Source organism: Megalops cyprinoides, chromosome 17 (genome assembly GCF_013368585.1).
Source record: "Megalops cyprinoides isolate fMegCyp1 chromosome 17, fMegCyp1.pri, whole genome shotgun sequence".
NCBI lineage: Eukaryota > Metazoa > Chordata > Actinopteri > Elopiformes > Megalopidae > Megalops > Megalops cyprinoides.
In genome coordinates this window covers 9206061-9227633 of record NC_050599.1, presented here as the reverse complement: position 1 = coordinate 9227633, position 21573 = coordinate 9206061, and the positions used below count along the sequence as shown (strand labels likewise).

General features: G+C 43.0%; 1 protein-coding gene across 4 annotated transcripts in view; it reads right to left on the bottom strand.

The window, feature by feature from the left end:
- Positions 1-21573, bottom strand: part of dtnba (dystrobrevin, beta a) — a 102519-nt gene that overhangs the window by 11441 nt on the left and 69505 nt on the right. For 2 of the 4 annotated variants that reach the window (XM_036549213.1, XM_036549214.1), the window contains exons 12-15: positions 8797-8886; positions 7063-7153; positions 1239-1324; positions 513-626 (exon numbers count right to left, since the gene is read on the bottom strand). In XM_036549213.1, coding sequence (XP_036405106.1) covers positions 513-626; positions 1239-1324; positions 7063-7153; positions 8797-8886 — 381 coding nt within the window. The remainder of the gene's footprint in view (positions 1-512; positions 627-1238; positions 1325-7062; positions 7154-8796; positions 8887-21573) is intronic. The other 2 variants (XM_036549215.1, XM_036549216.1) reach the window with 1 other exon arrangement.

The window sequence follows — 21573 nt, the reverse complement described above, 5'->3', positions numbered from 1 at the left end:
CAGGGGAGCCAGGAGTGGTAGAATAGCACTGGAACTGTAGCAGTGAGGAGGGGGGTGTGGTCAGTAGTATGATAATGTATAACTTTAGCAGCATGGAAGGGGAGAGCAGTACTATGATAATGGATAACTACAGCAGCATTGAGTGGTAGAACAGCACTATCATGAAACTAGCAGTGGGCTCAGGGAGAGGATGAAGAGGTATTATGATCATGTATTATTACAGGTATTATGATATTTCAGTATTATGATAATGCATTAGTATGATAATGGATAACTGCAGTAACCTGAAGGTGGATGACGGCAGTATAATGGATGACTGTAGCGGCATGGAAAAAGGAGAGGTATATTTAAGAATAACTAGCAGTGCGGAGTGGGAGGGCAGCATTATGGTAATGGCTAACTATAGCAGCACTATGATAATGGATATGTGCACTCCTGATGCCCGCAGGAAGCAGGGCTCTGGGGTAGGGAAGTGTCTGGGGCAGTACTGGGTTGTGTGCTGGGTGCAGTACCTAAGCAGCCGGAGTTCTGCCAGAAGGGTGGGGTTCTGCTGGGCCTTCTCTGGGGTGGGCTGGGAGGCCTGCTCATGTTCCAGACGCAGCCTCTGTATCTCCTGCAGGATCTCCCTGCAGAGAAACACCAGGTGAGGACATTAACACACACACACACACGCAAAATACACACACATACACACAAACACACACACACACACACACACAAAATACACACACACACGCATGTGCCCACGCCTGTGTGTACATACACGCATGCGAACATGCAGGCACACAAATACACAAACACATACACTAGTGCACACACACGCATGCACACACACATGCACACAGATACACAAATAGAGATACACACACACACACGCACGCACACACAAACACAGATATATGCACAAGCACGCACACACATACACACACATTCATGTGCAAACATGTATATACACAAGTACACACATATAAATACAAGCTGGATCTCCGCCTCAAGCCCACAGATCATCCCTCTGCCTGAGCCAGACTTCTAGAGCACTGTTCTGCATAACAACTGAGATTTAACGGAGCATTTTTTCCCAGGCAAAGTTTACGCATGGTTTGAACAGACCCTGAATGTCCCTGCCTCTTTTTATATAACTGCATGCATATACGATTTGGCCCATTCTGCCATGAAATTCGAGAGTGCATCAAGAGCGGACGCATTTGTGGATCTGTACAAAACCCTGCAGGAAATACCTGTTTTTGTTTTCCAGCTCTGCAATAAGTTGCCTCTGTTGCTTGTTTGCATCAAAGTTGAAGCCCAAATCTGTTGGAGGGCGTTGCTGAAAGACAAAAACACACAGGCCATTATACTACAAGAATAAAATGCATTACTATTCAAATAAGACAGCAGAAACTAATCTCCTTTTTCCCTGCGAAAAGGTGAAAAGGCAGTCAGTTTAACATAAAAAAATTCTGTGTTGGCAATTACATGCCACATCCAAAATGCTGGAAGGTTGTTCTAACATCACAGTTTCCTGTTTGCATGCAAAATTGCTCATTTGTGATCAAGATGTTGCCTGTCGCCGTATGTATGTTATATCTTAGCAGAGTAGCGGAGCGTACTGCATGCTAAATTTGCTGTATTTGTTATCAGTGGCCAGTGGCACACAGATGGGGGAGAACAGAGGAGAGAGGCGATCCAAATCGCTGGGTTAAGACGGCATGCAAGATTTATGCAGAAGAGAAACTCAGCTCTTGGGATGTGTGGCTGTTTACAAAGCATGACCGAGGACCAGACTTGGCAAAATAAATAAATAAATAAATAAATACTGATATCAAGACAATGTTTCCTGCAGCACAGCATAGCATTAAGAAGTGTAACTTGAAAAAAAAATTGCACAGTACATAAACCATGCTTGAACAGCTTCTGATTTACACCATGGTAATTGGTCGTAGTGCCGTCTCTACACTGTGAGTTGGGGTGGTTCAGATGTTGCCTAAGTCGGGTCTGTCGGCGTGGTACAATTTCCACCAGAAGCGTGTCCGAGCTCTGCAGCGGCATGTCCCCTAACGGATGGCGGGCCTGTGATCGCTGGGGTTGAAAGACTCCGTCTGCAAGCTCCCTGTCAGAAAGCCGCGGTCGCCTCGCCAGTCAGGGGGGGTGAACGCGCAGGGGCCTTCAAAAAGCCCCCTTTCCCCGAGAGCCTGACACGTTTCTATATTTTAATCAGCCGGTGCTGAACTCCGGAGAGCCTCGGGGCGAACAAACGCGATCAAAACCAAAGTGAAAATACACATCACAGCGAGTTCATTCCCAGAGACTACACCCAGGGTGTCAGACTCAATTCCCACAAGGCCCTGTGCGCACACTGCTTTCTGCCTCCCGCCGCTCGGATTAAACTCGCGCCCCTGCAAACAACAAGGATTTTGCTGCGACGTATTTTATAAAATGCACAGCGCAAATGCAATTAATTGCATCTGTTAAGCCACTGGAAGCAGTCTGCACAAAATCAGGCATAGACATACCCCCCAGAAACTTTTCTATAAAATACTGTTCTGCAGATCATAAGCATTTCCATTCTTGTTGAGAAATAAGGGTGGTACAAAACAGATCAGTCAGGAAATACAGTGTATTGCCCAATCATATGAGACCAAACAAAGCTTACAGCAGAAAAATTAAAGGAAAAAGGGCTCCTGAGCTAAATGATTCAGTCATATACATAATCATATGGAACCTTTTTAAGGAAAAACTGAAAATGTATGTGTTTCAACTCAGTATTTCAAATTATAAAATTGGTTGGAAAGTCATTACACCATACACTTACACATAATTTTCTGGAAAAAAAAAATTCCAAATGAGTTTATGTTTGTGTCAGTCGCACACCATCTAAAATGTTGGAAATTTTCAACTACAATAATGGCTATATTATATATGAAACATAAAGCAGGATTACTCATTTGGCCATAACCCTTTACAGTTATTGCTATAATTTTACAATATTTTGGAATTATTTATATGATCTTGGTATGCCGCTGTTCCCTCTCTTGATTCTTTGTTTTCAAATTTTTTCCAGCATGTTGCGTCTCATAGGGGTAATGAACGGATAACTTTCTACTTTGAATTGAGGGAGGGGATCTTGACAAGCAATGCATATTTCATTAAAATTAATGAGGCAGGAAGAATCAATCTGCAATCATCTGTTCAATTATGGCAATTTACAATACTACGAATATTAAAATTTCAATTTCAACATGAATGGCATCAGATATTGAGGTGTTTCCATAACGAATGCAAAAACATCAGATCTCACCGAAAAATCCTCTTTTGCAATTATGACGATCCATCATGCTAGCGATCTGTTTGCACGATGCATTCACACTTCAAGGGTTGATTTTACACACTGAGCATTTGGTCACTTAAGAGTGACCAAATGTCTGTTCCTGCTGTAAATGTCAGGACAGCACAGAGTTTCAGAGAGGCCTATAAGTATAACATATAATATGACGCATGACTTCAGAATATTCTGGAAGGACATAAATAAACGTTCATTTCTCCTGGCTGGGACTGTCTCGTCACCCACTCTGCCACAGAGGCAAAGACAACAGCGCTTCCCATTACCTGAGGACTCATTACTCCTGCACTTGAGAGGGTGAATTTGTGCCTGGGAGAGCTGTAATTAGAAGCTGCCTCACCCCCTCGAAGGGAGCGAAAGAGCGCCGTTCTGTACCCTCTTAAATCAATTTAATCTTAAATTCGGGCACCCCTGAGGATTCGCCACTCCCTGCTCTGCGACTTGGCTGAGAGCGTCCTGCCGAGCTGCTCCTCTCTCTGCGAGCCCGTCTCAAAAGAACTCCGTATGTGCAAAGTTTTATTTTCGTAATTTCTTTTGACAGCGTTTTTTCCCGGGGCTGGTGCAGCGCCTCATCAAACCGACATGAAAGCACGAGACGGAGGACGGAGTTAGCGACATAGACAGCGACCTTCAATTACGTTGGCGCCAGCCTGGAAAACGACAAAAAAAAAAAAAAACTTCAGTTACAAAGGAGTTGCATTCAACCACCATGGGGGTAGCTAACTTGGGAAGATGTAGTGAGGGGCTTACAAACAAAGAGAACCAAAATAAAGACAGGGATCTTTAAAGACTTCCAATGTGATGTATTTTTTTGTGAAAATAAGGCTAGAATATCACTCAATTTAAAAATAGAATCATCTGACAATTTTGGGGTGTATGAGGAGACAGACTCTTGCAGTGTATTAATGTTGCATGTGTTTTTGGTGGGATTTAATTGAGCCTTTGTGTTGACGTACTCTGGGGACAAGTGACATCTGAGGTATAATTTTAGATCGTCATACTCATACTGCATTACAGTCAAATTCTTTATACGCGCGGTTTGGATGACAGTGCGTTCAATTAATTTCATAACTAAGTTGGGAGAAGCTTATATATGTCACATTACACTACCAGCATGTGACATTATAATTTATTAAAGCAAACAGGGGAGCTCATTTGACATTTTGAAGTGCAAGGAAAAAAAAAAAAAAAACGGAAGAAAACATTCTTCGAAATTAACTGTCAAAATGAAAGGTATCTAGAAATTACTTTCTTAGAGGAAGACTTTCTTCAGAATCATGGATGCCATGATTTCAAAAAACACACTTCTGGAACATATGAGGCAACATGGTTGATATCAGCCAATTTCATTACATATTAATTTGAATACAGCTAATCGGGTCAAGCCAAAACATAGCAATTCCTGTCAGTGTTCAGTTCTGCGTGACTTTTCATAAGTATGGTCACAGAGCTCTGGGTCTGGGTCACTGAGAATCCTGTGCCTGCCCTTGGACATTCCATCACTGGAACTGCTGAACTTCACAACTTTAATAACGCCATTCACTCTAAGCCAGAACGGGGGAGAAATGTACAGCAGGTTGAACAGTCTGGGGATTAAGACAAAGACCAAGGATGCCAAGATTTCCCAACTGAATGAATTCTAATTTAAATATTTCAGATGGTAATGACTCTATTAAAATGTTCTATTTGTCTGTGAAATGTTCTGGTGTGTGGGTATTTAAGTGCGTGCAGCGAATTTTATGTGATCTTTTTGGATCCGCGTTGCAAACAAGAAGAATAATTAAACTGCCAAGTGTAAGTGTATGTGTTGCTCCTCACCTTTCCAAAAGCAGCTATCCAATGAGAAGGGCTGATATTTTTTCTTTTAAACGCAATATAAACTGTTCATCTGAAATGCTTCAGTGGCTACAACTTCATAGCAATCAGCTTCACAAGCCCCAGAAAGCATTGCGCCATGTCTCTGCATCTCTTTATGGATTGAACAACCTCAATGTGCATTCTGAGGACTTGAGGTAGACAGGAGAGATGGTGAAGCAATCAATATCATTTTATGTGAAATCGTATGAAATGATAACATCCCTGTAGAAATATATGTGACTTAATGTGTCCATCACAGTCACCTGAAAATGCTTTGGGGACCCATATTGAGATCACTGACTCATATAAAGACTGAGTTATTGTAAGGAGTTTCTACAGTGAAGCATCCATGTACTGCTAATCTACCAGATACAGGAAATGTAGCACGCGTCTGAGAGTGAGTAAAACCTAAGAAACATAAGAATAAGAGTTGTTTGTGTCTGAGATGGTTTTGTACACTTAATTAAGATACCCAACAAACTGGGTCATACAGTACAACAGAATGTAGGGACCATATTAAAACACATCTGTTCTGCAGTTAAGCATTGGTTTAAAAACATATGGTCATGAAAGAACAGTACTAAATACCATTTGCAGTAGCACCGGATAATTTTCAGCGTATTTCCAAGATATTAAGCTTTATTAATGTTACTTCTGGTTTGTTTGAGAAACTAGGATTTCCCATGAGAGGTATAAATAATCCCAGGATTGAAAAATGGAAAATATTCAGGACAATATGAATCCTGAGCACAGTCTCCATGATGAACGGTCTCTGGCGTGATCATACAATGGAGAGAGGTGAAAAATCAAGCTCGGGCAATAAACACACGTCCAAAATAATCAATTACTAAATGGTCTGACTGTGAGACGTGGTGTCTTTGAGTCTGAAAGGTATCGTCAGATATTATTCACAGTGGAGCTTTGGCTAGGTCTATGAAGACCTAAGTCTTGGGCTTCACTCCCGGGCCCAGTCCGACTACTGCTCACGGCCTGTCAGTCAAGAACCACCAGTAGAGCCGTCCAACACAATATATGTCTAATCCTCACCCATGCAGCGCACTGGATCCCCATTATGGGCACAGATTAATCTGTCCTTCCAGGGAAATCAGTTTCCAGCAGTGAGGATGTTCCGGCTACAGCACAAACGCTCCTGGACACGTCTGTAAACATTGGCTTTTTTGTGCTTCGTTGGGTAGCTTGGCAGAGGAGCAATTTGCAGAGCCACTGACTCCTTCTGATAACAAAAAAAAACAATCAGCCACATTTGCACGGATGGTTCTGTGCTGTTTCACGGACGGCGGTCGGCAGAGGACGGAACGGAGGCCCGCACGCTCAGAGGGCGGCGTGAGCTTCCGCAGCTGTGAAACTATCAAGGCAATCGTCATTACAACCGCTATACATGATTAAATCTCTTTCCCGAGGAGACGCACGGTAATCCATATCAGAGTTTGACCCTGAATCCTGGACAGAACCAGGGTGAGCTCTGCGTGAGCAGTACAAAGGCTGCGGTCAACTGACGCAAATTTCCATGGGCTATTTGGGCTATTTCTGTTGGGTTTTTAATGCCATCTTGGAGGTTTTTTTGAACAGAATGAATTTCTTTGTTTTTCTTTCTCTAGGTTCTCATGCCCTGCCATCTGTCAAACAAACCTTAACATATCAAGATGACATCTGGCTTTCTCTGAGATCATTTAGCAAGAAACCAACAGGTATTTCAAAACAGCACACGTCAGTGCTCTTCTGACTGAAAAAAAATATTGTATGCGCTTGTGGTACCCAAAATTTGGATCAAGAACCACTTGTGGGAACCGGGGTGGGTTGCAACGTACTTGCGATGAACATATGTAATACTAATTCATGTTACTCACCGTGGTGTTGCCTGCTTCGGCCGCCAGCCGGGCAGCGTAGCGAGCTATGAGTCGATGCTCCTCGTCCAGTCTGCTGGGACTATCCAGGGCGCTGTGAGAAAACCGAAAGGCATCGCCATGAGCAACAGTGCAGTGACACCTCTAACACTGTCATCTCACTCACGATCCCCTGTTCAAACCCATCAGCTCAATGGCTTAAAATCTGCCAATCCACAGGACAGCCCAATAACATTTTGGTGTGAAACACTCACACACCGTAGGCTGGGACTGCTTGATAGACTGTAGCTGGCTTTGATCAAAATGATGAAAGAAATGAAAATTGAGTTTAAATGGTTTACCTAAAGCTGAGAGGTTATTTTGGTTATTTCAAATGCTCCCTCTATCCTGTAATAATATTAATCATCAATATTTTTGATAAAATTAATAGAGTAGGGATTAAAAAGCAAAGGAACACCACATCCCTTCTTGGGTTTAAACATCTGAAATAGTGTTTTTTTTTCTTTTTCTTGGAAACAGAAGGGTACCAAATGAAATTAAAAGAAAATGATATATTGCCAGCTGATCCTCGGAAATATCACAAATCAAAAAATGCAAATAGTCCAGATGGCCAAAGCACTCCACTTGGAATAAATGAAAAACTTGACAGTAAAGCTCTTGGCTGCGAGGCATAAGTACTGTGCCATGGCTGTTGGCAGGACTGTCTAATAAATACATACATACAGACATATTTTTTCACATATGAGTGTTTTCTTACTAATATTCTGGATAGTTGTCCTGCATTTTTTATGACATCAACCCTAATGGAACTAATGCACCATTTAATATCCACTGTATACATCTCCACCATTGCAGGCATCTCTTGTATCCATGTTTAAGAATTTATTTTCAGGAACAGAAACAGGAACTGGCTATAAAAGGGTGAATACTCTTTATAATTTTTAACTTTTCCTTGGTAGTAGCTCGCTGTCAGATGAACATCTGTGATCTGTGTTTTACTGCCTCCTATACCTACGGCATCCTCTTAAAAGCTGTAGAATGCAGTATTCACTGACAGCGTTTGAGGATATTTCACCACAGGAGTTAAAGAGTTTCAGAAACTCTTGTCCTTAAAGTTGTGCCGCAACATATGGCATGAACATATGAGGGGACATATGCCGTCACTCACAGCTGAATGATCCGTAATGAGGGGTGAAGGAGAGCTCTTCATTTTCAAAGGAGGCGCAGTCATTGTGCAGTCATTTTGGAGGACACATCAAATGGCTGCATGTTGTTTCCTGGATCAGCCACCCCTCCCGGACTCGTACGCACTAGTATGTCTGGTTCTTGTCTATCTTTGGCATTGGGATGAAGGGGACACTTTCTGCCAAGGGGCTCTTTGATGGTTTTGAATCCTCTTTACACGCATTATTGTGAGGTGCTGCATAAAGCCATTTCATTGTGCATAAACCAGAATGACTTCATCATACTGCATCTCATTGCGTTTAATACCATCACTCCTGGTGGTTTTGTATTCCCCACCTCACTGGATGATAGCTCTTCCCACCCACCTTCTCCATGCACCCCTTGTATCTTGCAGTGTTCCTCTCTGATTCACTCTGCATCACACAACTCCTTTGCTAGGAGTACTATATCATATAAAATCTGACGGAATGACTGACATATTGCCCGATAACGGCTGAAATTAGAACACAGTCCCCGGGAGAGGACTCTCCCCTGCGGAGTCCCGGCACTGACCGTGTCCCGCTCTGTAGGCGAGTCACATACGCAGCGATCAGAGCGTGCTCCTCCGTCACTGCCCGCGCGCTGGACATTCCCTGCTGCAGTCTGGTGGCCATGGCGATGACGGGGGCGGGAGGAGGAGGGAGGGCGGTGCATGCACAGAGCACACGGGGAACGCATGCAGACACGGACATGCACGGACACGCAAACACAAACACACACGAACACAGACACCAACACAAAAACACAAATACAAACAGAAAAACACAAAGAAAAACACTAATGAATTAATGGGTGACTGTTGAGGCGGTACATCCAAATGGCTGGCAATCTACATTCATTCTCTATGTGCTAAATGGGGGAAAAAAAAAGGCAGGAGGTGATCTTCCAATTAAAGCCGGGGGCCACTGCAATGTTGACGGTCACTTAGAACAAGCAGAAATCGTGAACACCCCCGAGGGTGTTTTAGGTTTTGGGGGGTGGGGAGCCTGAGCAGATTTAAACCCCTCAGCAAAAAATGGGACATGAAACATCTGTGGAAAAGCTAAATGTGCAAAAGCCCAGCCAATGTTCCATAGCCTTGGTACTTCTGTGACAGGGTGAATTAATGCCATCTGATGCACCAAGGTTGTCAACTGTCCCTGGTGAGAGAGCTAATATCACCTAATTCCAAACTGTTCCCCAGCTCCCTACTCAGCAAGGGACACCAACTGTGCCCTTCCACTGATGTGAGATCAGTGCTGAGTTAGGGAGTGTGATTGAGGGCAGAATCCATTCATTTCAGTACATTAAATCTTTCAGTGGGTTTAAATTGGTCATGTATGACAGATAGATACATTTTGTACAGTGCTTGTAGAGTGTTTGCAAGCTGAGTTTGGAAAATCACCTACTGCCTTAAAAAAAAGGGCAAAGAGGGCAACGTTTAAAAACATCCACAGTGCTATCTCAGAACAAATAGCACTGTGCATGAGAAACTAAACATGACCCATTCATTCACCGGTGGAATAAATAATCACAACGAGCAGTAATTACCAACACTTAAAAGGAAAATGGAAATTGATGGACTACTCCAATGCGCTGCTCTTCTGTGAATACCGAAAGCAAACACTCCAGTACGTGGGTGTTCTCACACTGGAGTGATAAGACAGACTAATACAGACAGAATGAGTCCAGGGCCCCATTCTTTCTTATGCTCTTCAGGCATAAAATATCTACCGTAGTACAGAGTACACAACAGAGATACTGTATCTGTTCAAGAACAGCGCCGAAAACTAATCCATCAAAATATGAAGCAGAGGTCTGCAGGTACTCTTTAAAGTATCCATCGTACCCCAGCACTCACATCAAACACAATAAATCTACTCACGGACAACGCCGAAAACTAATTAATCACAAGAGGCAGACGTCTTCACATCATGTGATGTTAAATTTAATAAATCCACAGCAAAGAAAGGCATCACAGTAAGCTTTAAGAAGTCAAACAATGCCTTTGTTCTCTGAGCCAGTCCAGGATCATCATTTTCTTTCACTGCTCTATTGCCCTCACTGCATTTGGAGTCAAAGCTCTCGCGCCCAGAGCTGTCATCAACGGTTTTAACTTCAGGGATGACCAAAGTATCGACACCTCTCCTTATTAAAATGCAGGCCGCCTCGCGCCACGTCAATGATTTCTCATGCGCTGACGTTTCGTCAATATTCGCTGAAGTCGAAATTAAAACCCATTTTGAGCGGTTCTGTCTGAATTACTGCATAACTAATGGACGCGTGCAGTAAGACAACTGTTTGCCCTTCACAGATTGACCTGAGACAGGCAGGGGAGAGGCTCTGACGGCACTAGGAAGCATAACCAAAAAGCACGTCAGCACCCAAGCTGAGCTACAGGTAATTCTGCCCCATTGCGGTGTTGATCTAATTGCTCTCACTGCTGTGTCAGTGTTAGAAGGTCACAGCTACTCATCCGCTGAAATCTCCCCACTGATACTGAAATGGACTTAAACAACAGAGGCTGCTTACGACAACACATTTGAACTTAGAGCTTCCATTAGTGTAGCATAAAAAATATTTAAAAAAAAAACAAACAAAAAACAAAGATGTTGAGCCTCAGCGTGGGACTAATGCAACACAACAGCGTGATCCCCAACAGCCCTGCAGGAGGCGCCCTTCACAGCATCTGCTCACATTGTGAAGAGTCTGATAATTGTCAAAAAAGAGCACATGGGGGGTGCGTGTGGCAGTGCAGTACAGCACTCTACAGAGGTAGAGCACAAAGGAAAGCCGGGGTGGGGCTCTGCAGCTGTAGCCTTTAGCAAGACGCTCAACTTGAACTGCTTCAGGAAAATATCCAGCAGCACAAATCAATAATATGTAAAAATGTACCCTGGATAAGGGTGTTTGCTATGCAAATAAAGCATAAGCAGAAAGCAAAGACCAAAAACATACCCCGCATACGGAACAAAGGATCTGAGGCTTGGGCTGTAATAGATGCGGCCCACGTGATCCGGCGAAGCCTGCCAAGAAACCTGTGCCTTTCTTTCCCATGCCAGACACAGAGCTTGTTGATCTGGGACTGTCGCACTGATATACAAAACCCCTCTAACGTTTTTTCAGATGTGAAGAAAACTCACCTTACCGAGCCACAGTTTAAGGTTCCTGTCTACCGCACTAACCTAGCCATGCCTTTTGGATACTCTCTGCAGTTAAGGTGGAGGAGACTGTATTCACCATACCACAGGCACAGGAGAAGACATAGCTCTGAGCTGACAGGTGCTTCTGTTGAAGGCACTTCAAACTTTGTTTAACACTCGACTAAACTTCAAACTTTATTTGACACTTCACCAAACGCTATTTCTGCTTTTAAAACTCCTTCAATATAACCCTGTAATATCCGCAGAAATCAGAATACTGGTAGACGCAAGTAAAGCAAGTCTATGCACCCAACTGATCAAAAGAAAGGAGGTAAGGAAAAGAACGGCGGCTGGTGCCAAATCTCAAAGTAGGCCAAGTCCACTCACCTGACATTCAGAAACAGGGGACAAAAAAAGCACATAAATCACACACAGTGAGTTCCTTCCTAGCATTCTGGAATTTTTAATAAAAAAAATCATACTTTCATATTCTTAAAGCCACACAATGATGTGCAACTGCATGAAGCATGTGACTATTTAACTATTTAAACATTTCCTAATCTATGATCTGTTTTGACATAGTAGGCTACTTTAACTCTGAACTCTTCTATGTACAAACACAGGTATATATTTATTTATTTTTTATTGTTATTTTGTTATAACAGATACTGTCTGCATGAAATGAAGCCCATGACATTTATTCTTTATTTTCTAATCAACACAGGACTATGGGAAAAAAAGATACCACATTTGTGCATTTTTGCAATAAGATGCAGCTTGAAAGCATCTATTACAGTCTCCTGCTACAGGGTGACAACTAAAAGGACACTCTGGACCAAATAAAAATGCCAACATTTAATATGGTGAACCCTTCCCAACCCTAAATCTTTTTTTGCTTCAAAATCTGCTTCAAAGCCAATAATCTCAAATGGATACTGAGGGAGATTCAGGGAAGCCGGTCGGGAACACTCTGTCACTGTGGGAAGTCAGCGCGCGCACCGAACGGCACTTTCATAATTACACCGGGCTTCAGCATCAATCTCGCAGCGCGAGAGGGGCTGACAGCGTCTGCGTCTCAGGGGTACACCGTGCCCTGTTCCGCTCAGACACGTCCCTCCGCCATTCGGCTTGCCGTAACGAGAGCCATTTTCGAGGAGGAATCCTCTCATTTAACTGTGATTTAACCGCAACTTAACTTGCACCCTTTATCTCAGAACGAAGCCAATTGTGTCCGGAAAGAAAGACAAAGGCGAAACCAGGAGAAAGCTGTTGGACAAATTAATTCTTTTTTTTTGTTGTCAGTTTAGGCAACACTGAAAAATGTGTCACACATCAACAGAGCAGGATATTAAGAAACGCACCAGCCTCCGCTCTGCTGCTCATATTCCTGTGCGCAGCCCGCCATCGCCATGGTAACAGTAAATAACCCATGTGTATGCAGATTTCATGCCGGCCAGAAGGAGCAGGCTATTTCCCAATTCAATTTTTATTTAAATAAACCAAGGCCCGTCGTTAACTACAGCTGCAGCTATCCGTCAGCACAGATGAGGATGTTTTGCAAATCTTTGCTAAGACAGTGTTATCAGCTGCGGGGGAAAAAAAAAAAAAAAAACTTTGCATTGACCCTTTTCATGAGCTTTTCCCCCTATATGCAACCATGCTTTTTTGGAATCACAAACTGTACATAAAACTTCATAATCATAACCCTACATTAAAGATGACAGCCTCTACACTTGTGCAGGACCCCACCATACCTGCTCAGAACCAACGGCTACACAGTCACACAGTTCACCACAGTGAAGTGGGGGCTCATTGGAGGATAGGTGCTACACCCCCCCAACATGAAGGAAGCCAATATGTTCTGCCACTGTTAGCTTTCGGTCATTGTCGGCTGGTCTTGGACCTGGATCCATATGGGATGTAGAATACTGTCTAACTGAGCATGGAGAATCAACAAATACAGTGTAAACTTTAAAACTCTTAATGTCATGTAGTCGGACGGTTAGTGTGACGCAAGTAGTACTGTGAGATGCATGCTATGCACAAACCCTACTGATCAGGAAGCTTTGTACTCATTTATATTAACTAATCTCATCACAGGAAGCATGTAACAGGAAAAGCATACACTCTTGACTAAAGAGATTAGAGACTCTTAATCACTGTGGTAAACAAGAGCGAACACGATCAAACAAGAGCATCTCCATACTGATCTTGTTCTACATCTTTAAAGAGAAGGCAGGCAGGCTGACCCTAATATCCCATCATTCTCAGCGACCTAGAGCTTCAGTATGGGGACTGGAGGGTATGCAGGTTTCAGGTCCAGACAGAAGACTGGCAGAAATAAAATTATGAAAACAAAAGTAAGATAAGATGGTATTATCTTTTACAATTAATTACTGCTTATTTCAGTGCACAGGAAACGTCTTCCTCCCACCCCCGCCTTCTAATGTGAAAGCACCATTTCCACCTGGAGCTAAAAAGACAAGTCAGCTACTTTTAGTTTTGACTCAGGTCTCTGTGAGAACAATTACTGTCGGGTGAATTTAAATCAGCCTTCAACCTTGAGGCTTTAATGTTCCTTTCTGTCATCTCCAGCAGGTCAAGCCAGACTTCATACAGTACTCAGTGCCGAACAGTGCGGTAATCCATTCAGCACATGGTCGCATTGTCAGGTTGCTATTCATAAATTAAGAGCAGACATTCTCCTGAAACGTCCAACAATCAGTGAAAGTGCTGAATGCAGTGCTATGTTTGAAACCCTTCCAACAGCGGATTTCTGATAACCCTCCTATTTCTATAGGAGGTCTAGTAAGTTATTTTGTAAAGCCAAGCACAACATCACAGTAAGACACTCTAATAAATGTGTTCCCGCACACCCTCTGAACACTCGCCCACTAACACATAATGAGTGGAGTAAAAAGGCAGGGGATCAGGGTTATTTATGAACCACTGCACATAACATTTATGAATCACACACACGCATTCAGGCCACAGGGCTCACACACACACACATCTCACAAATACTCCCCCGGACACACACACCCATGCAGACTTCCCTGCATGCAGTGCGCGCACACACACGCACACACACGCACACAAACACATGCACACACACTCACACACACAATCTCACAAACACTCCCCCGGACAGAAATACATATATTTACACACTCATGCAGACATCCCTACATACCACACGCACACAAACACACACACACACAAAGGCGCAAGCAGTAGATTACAGCAGTGGTCACTTCTGGTAGCTCCAGAGCAGAGGCTAGGCCTGTGAGGAGTGTGATGTCTGTGACACAGGGACTAATGGTCCTGACACTCCCATTCAGCGCACACATCTGTCTCATCCATCTCGTCCGCCTCATTCCACCCGCTGCTGTCTCTCTCCTGGAGCGCTGCCAGCAGCACGGCCCCCGCTCCCGATCCACGCCGATGCTTACTTAATACACCGAAGAATTTTCCACCGGATACAAAACGCATCACTTCACCACGCGCCAGTCTCAACCTGCGTCACTAGCAAGATACGTCACACGGTAAAAAGAAAAAAAAAATTACAGACTCTTTAGTGGTGCTGTCATAACGAGTTGTGAACTGCTGTCATCACAGTCTACACGCCACACCAATCAGAATGGCTAATTCTTTAAGAGAACCAATCAAACTTCTGACCTGACTCCAAGGAGAGACACTGGCTTTTGTAGCTGACTTACGTACTCATCAGCCTATATAGCACTGCTGCTTTTTTTTCAGGCTAACTCAGTGTTTGAGGTTGAACACTCAAATTATTTTTCTAGGATTTTCTGCAGTAACATTAAATTTTCAGTTCTGTGTTTCATTCTACTGTCTTTAAAAACTAAGAGCTTTTCTGAGTTGCCCACAGTTGAGTATACACTAGCATCAACAACTACAGGTAGGTTGGTGCTTGTGTATACTCTACTGTAGATGCTTTTTTCAAACTTGTAACACCATCACTAGACAATATCCATCCGCTGTTAGAAACAAAGGCAGACCTTCACAAGATATCCACCATTCATCTCCTCGACTTCAGAGCCTCATGAGAACATACATTTTTAAAGCCGAGGCAGAGAGATAAGGTTCTCAAGCAGAGGCAAACAACAAAAAAACCAACAACGTACAACACCACCACGTTTTCAAACTGCAGCAATGACTGAATTATGTATGCGCTGCCCTGTTTGAGCAACTTTGCATGCCACTTTCATTGGACGTACTTTTGTAAGTCGCTGTGGACAAGAGCTTCTGCTAAATGATGATAACGTAATGCAATGTGACATTAAGATGTACCAATTCCAGTCAAGGCAATGAATAATTGCTCATCTATGTGTGCAACAGTCTAGAAGATCAAATAGGAATATTTCCATATCAAAGAAAAATGTCATTGAAATATAATAGAATTCCTACTGTCATAAAAATACACAGCATATTTCCATATGATTTACATACTTATAGTAGATATTCCATACAGTCTAATGATTTCTATATATTATTGTATAGAACAATATCAGTTAATATAAATTATATATACACTGAACCATAACTTTCATGTGTTTTAAAACATACAAAATTATTCAAATTACAGTAAAGTACTCTATAAATTACTACATAATTTTTGATAAACTGTCAGCCACAGAATAACAAACAATTAAACAATATTATCAAAACAGAATCACAAATATTCACAGTGGTAGTATATGCCAGATATTTGCATGTGTGAAGGCTCACTTGCACATTACAAGCCGTTTCAAGCCACCCAACCACACACCAGTGTGCAAAGGTTTGAGAGAGATCTGACAAATATTTGCTGGTGTTGGCCACTGCTGACTTGCCTCCCGGAATGGGGTGGAGTTCCACTGTGGGGTTCTGATATGAGCACCATTACCCAGTCCTGCCTTCAAATTGTCACCTGCAAGGACTTCTTTTTTAGAAATGGGATGCACATTAAATATTTAAGACAAGTGATGGAGTCCCAGAAGTGTGTGGTGAGAAACCCACTGCATTTACCAGAATCTCTGCATTTGTCCCCCCCCCCCCCCCATTAGCGGTTCCAGTAACAGAGGTTAGAGTCATCCATTTGAAAATATCCACCTGGCTGCACTGTGCCGTATCAAACACATGCACGCCTTTTATCAGTTTGGAAAAATACAATCTCGGAGACTGAGAAGATTACGCGGTGTGTCCGGGTTCCGGTCGTCACTCATCAGATGGAGGCGTGTGACAATTTTATAAACACGTTTATTGCTTCTCCGATATCAATCAGCGCCACATCGGCAGCTTCCCAAAACAGAATTTATGCTTCCAAGTCTCTAAAGAGGAAGCGTGTGGATTTGATTTAGAAGCTCTACCTGTTCCACCAAATGTTCTTAAAATATCCAATCTTGTGCTAAGAGCTACAGCACAGCTATTCAATCGAAGTGTTCAAAATGCAGTACAGAAGCTCCTTGCCAGCTCTCGGTGGTTGCGTTCCAGTGATTCACTGGCAGATTAAATCAAGAGGAAGATTTTTTGTAATATTTCCATGTATTTAAAAGTTATAAGAGCAAATAAAATTGGGAAATCATAATAAAAATTCAGATTTTGACCATATAAATGCATTCTGAACCATGGATAGTTAAGGCAGAAGTCTGCTGTTGATGAAAAAGTTCATAAAAAGTATAAAATCAAAATATGGCATTTTCTGGAAGGCACCTACCTCGGCTAGGATATGTAAAATCAAAGACTGCCTCTTGATTCCACCTTATCCTCTGGTGGTAAATCTATTACTGAACTCCTTTTGCTGTGGACATACAGAGATGAACAGACATTCTGTGCCAAATGTCATACCTCTGGGCCATGGGTAATCATTACAGGACTGACGTTCTCAAACAAGAAGTTCCCGCGAGTTATACGACTCCTTGTTCCTGTTACCATGGTGGCTAATGGCACTGAGCACAGCCACCTAGACAGCCTGTCACCTCGCCACCGAGGCTGATTCTACACACTAACGTCTCTCTATATCTCTGATAGTTTTCCACTGCAGATAAAGCACCACAAGAGGATTGAGCCTTTGGAAATAGTTGATATTGCAACTGAATTATGTACAGCAGGCAGTGCAGATCTCTTAAGATCATACATATCTAACCAGGAATGAGAGGATTTCAGAGCTGCAGGACTACACCATGTGACACTGCTTTCGCTGTGCTGTGTGCAGGGGTGGTGTGAAGTCAGCCCCCCTCTCTGCAGAGTGGGGGGGGGGGGTTCTGCTCTGCTCCTTCCATCCTCCGGTTCCTATGCTGTCTGCCCTGCTGATGTTTTATTCTGGACCACACCCCCTCAACAACTGCCCTAACGAGCCATCAAATCAGAATTTTCAACGTAGAGCACATGGTGCTGACTTTCCGGTCCACATATACATCATATATATCCTTGGTAAAACATTCTGCTGCACTGCGAGCTCAGCTGACACTGTGGAGTCCATTTTCTGACACAAGTTTAAGTTTTCGGCTTCCTTTTGTCAGACAAAATCAACTACCCCGAAGGGCTACTATTGTGAACACTACAGCTGATGTCATGGGGGAGAACAAGGTAACAATGAAGGATGACAGCCACAGTGCACAGAAAGGGACAGGTGTGATCCCACCGGGGCTGTCTATTTTGAAGGTTTCCCATATTTAAAAATCGTGTCTTGGGGGATTAGATCAGGAATCACCGGAGTGCCAGTTATACTACACGTCTACGATGCAGGATGGAGAAGTTCTTAATGAACTGTCATTGTACCCAGAAGACTGCAAGTTTTAATCCTGGTTACAGTCTTGTCATTGTGCCCTTTGGCAAGGTACTCATCTTTTGTAGTCTCTGTGAATATCCAACTGTCTGAATGGATCATGTTAATGTATGTGACTGCAAACAAGTCACCCTGGATAAGAACACCTGTAAAGCAAATTAAAAATAATAATACAAATAAATAACAAGAATACTAGTAAAATTAATTTCACTTAAATGAAATGTAGGCCAATACCTCTCAGCCCAGCTGTCATCTTACAAACCTGGCGAACTATGACATGAACAACATCCCAGCTATGACCCTGCTTACATATTCTGCTTAAGTTGTGTGTGAGCTGCGTTTGAAAGGAAGGAGGCGTTTCGTTTCACCATATGCCGCCATACTGCTCTTTCTCTTTTCCAGTTGCATGATCTGTTGTCCATTTTAATTTTACGCTGCATTTGTTTTACTGCTTGCTGTGAAGTGCTATATGATATTCAGACAACACTGTTAAGTTAAAATGGACTGACTGACCGAGAGAGTAAGTGATTGAATGGACTGATGGTGGATGGACTGATTTGCCTTTAGATGATCTACCTTTTGAGGACACAAAGAACCTCAGAATGTCATTCTGGATAAAGATGGCCAAACTAGAGGTGGTGTTCAGTTTGTGCACTTTTTAATGTGTATGCAAGTTAATAAAGGTTAAACTGGAGTCTGGCATTCTGAAATATCAAGCCAATTACAAATTTACTGGAGCTAGGATACAAAGAGAAAGGTCTTCAAGAAATAGGGGTGTTTGACATATTAAACACAAATATCAGATACACAGCATTTTATTATCAAAACAAAATTCATAGAGAACTACCCACAGATCACTGAAGGCATTATATTTTGCATTACACAAGTTTATACAATATTATATCATCATTGTATACAATTTGTACAAAAGTACACTAATATGGCCTAATATATAATAAGTAATAAGTATGTAGACACCTGACCATCACACCTGTATGAGCTTATTGGACATCCCATTGCAAAAACAATGGGCATTAATACGGAGTTGCCCGCCCCCAACCTTTGCAACTATGACAGCCTCCACTTTTCTGGGAAGGCTTTCCACAAGATTGTGTGTGTCTGTGGGAATTTGTGCCCATTCAACCAAAAGAGCATTTGTGACGTCAGGCACTGATGTTGGACGAGAGGGCCTGGCTCACAATCTGCTTTCTAATTCATCCCAATTAGAGTGTTCAATGGGGTTGAGGTCAGAGCTCTGTGCAGGCCACTGGAGTTCCTCCAGACCAAACTCGTCAAACCATGTCTTTATGGACGTTGCTTTGTGCACAGGGGCACAGTCATGCTGGAACAAGAAAAGGCCTTCCCCAAAGTGTTGCCACAAAGTTGGAAGCATACAATTGTCTAAAATGTCTTTATGTGCTGTAGCATTAATGTTACCCTTCACTGGAACTAAGGGGCCTAGCCCAAACCCTGAAAAACAGCCCCAGACCATTATCCCTCCTACACCAAACTTTACAGTAGGCACTGTGCATTCCTGTAAGTAGTGCTCTCCTGGCATCTGCCAAACCCAGATTCGTTCATCAGACTGGCAGATAGTGAAGCGTGATTCATCACTCCAGAGAGCGCATTTCCACTGTTCCAGAGTCCAGTGGCGGTGTGCTTTGCACCACTCCAGCCGTCGCTTGGCTTTGCGCATAGTGATGTTGGGCTTGTGTGCAGCTGCTCGGACGTACAGTTCTTGTGCTGATGTTGCAACCAGAGAGAGTTTGGCTTCGTGGCTGAGCTTTTGTTGCTCCTAGACACTTCCACTTGACAATAATAGCACTTACAGTTGACCGGGGCAGATCTAACAGGGCAGAAATTTCGTGAACTGATTTGTGGCAAAGATGGCATCCTATGACAGTGCCTCGTTTGAAGTCACTGAGCTCTCCAGTATGACCCATTCTACTTCCAAGGTTTGTCTACGGAGATTGCATGGCTATGTGCTTGATTTTATGCACTCAATAATTAGGAGGGGTGTCCATATACTTTTGGCCATATAATGTATGTTAAAGTTAAGCTATAATATAAGTTCTTAACAGACAAAAAAAATGTGATTATTCAGTTACTTTTTTGTTTACAATTATCTAGGTCTCATTGAATTTTAAATCACCGCTATACCTCCTGTTAAATGTTACTTTCAAGACACGTTTGTTAAATGTTTACCTGACAGGTCTGTTTGCCAGGAGAATAACTGTTTTCTTACATTTACTTAATCAGCTGGCTTGGAGACCTAAATCAACTTTACCTTTCTGCTCTGAGCCAATGGTCTCTTTTTTGATTATAGCCATAAATAAGTCACATCAAAAACATATTGCAGGATATTGTCACACGTTTGAAAATAATGAGGATGACTGTGGGGATGTAAGTACCTTTTTTTAAATACAAGAGGTATTTCAGTGAGGAGAAAGAAAGCAAGTCTGGCATCTGGACCTATTTCTGTTAAGAAACGTAAAGTCAGCGTTGATGAAAACAGACGACACCCGGGCGCTGGTTATTTTTGAAAAGCAACAAAAAGGGCGCATTCGCTGTGGCTGCGCGCACGCGACACATTCCTCGCACGATGTCAGAGCCGAGCTGGCACTCCTCTCCTTCCACACAGACTGCTGCTCTTTGCCAAGTGCTCTGTGACAATCCCATTGTGAGGACCGCTACATGAAATGAAATTGTACTGTTTGGCTATCGCCGTGCGTGCCAGCGCAGCGCTAAATGCATTCTTCTCACCGAGCAATTAGAACAAAAGTTATTTCGTTACTGTTTTAACCGGTGTGAGGCGCGGTCACGCTCTACCAGCTTCTAGTCACTCCAATGTAGCTGCTGGAAACTGAGGAAGCCAGAAGTGTTTTGGGACTGTTTTGCCCGTGCAGGGAAAAAAAAAAAAAAAAAAACATTCTGCTGACCATGGTGCCATTAAATATTAACTTGCGCTAACCTTGTTTCAGCGGTCAACGGCCGTTCGGAAATTTCAAAGGCATACGCCTTCAGTCAGAATGCGAGCTCTCTCTTTTGCTTAGGTAAACAGCAGTGAGAAGAAGCACATGGGGAACATACAGCAGATTCGGACGATGCAGAGAGGAGACCACTCGGCCCTCCTTGTCTCACCACTGACTGTGAAACAGTGACTCTCTCAGTGTCAATTGGCTCAGATGGTAAACCAACAACAGACCGTCACTGCAGATGCCCGCATGAAACACGAAACACGAGACTGCAATACAGCACAGTGGGAAATAGCGCCCTTGTGTTTCACCTGAACCTCCCCAGTGAGATATTTAGCTGTACCAAAACGGACAAGGTGTAAAATGTAAGCTGTGTAATCTTCCCTAGATAACGGCATCTGCCAAG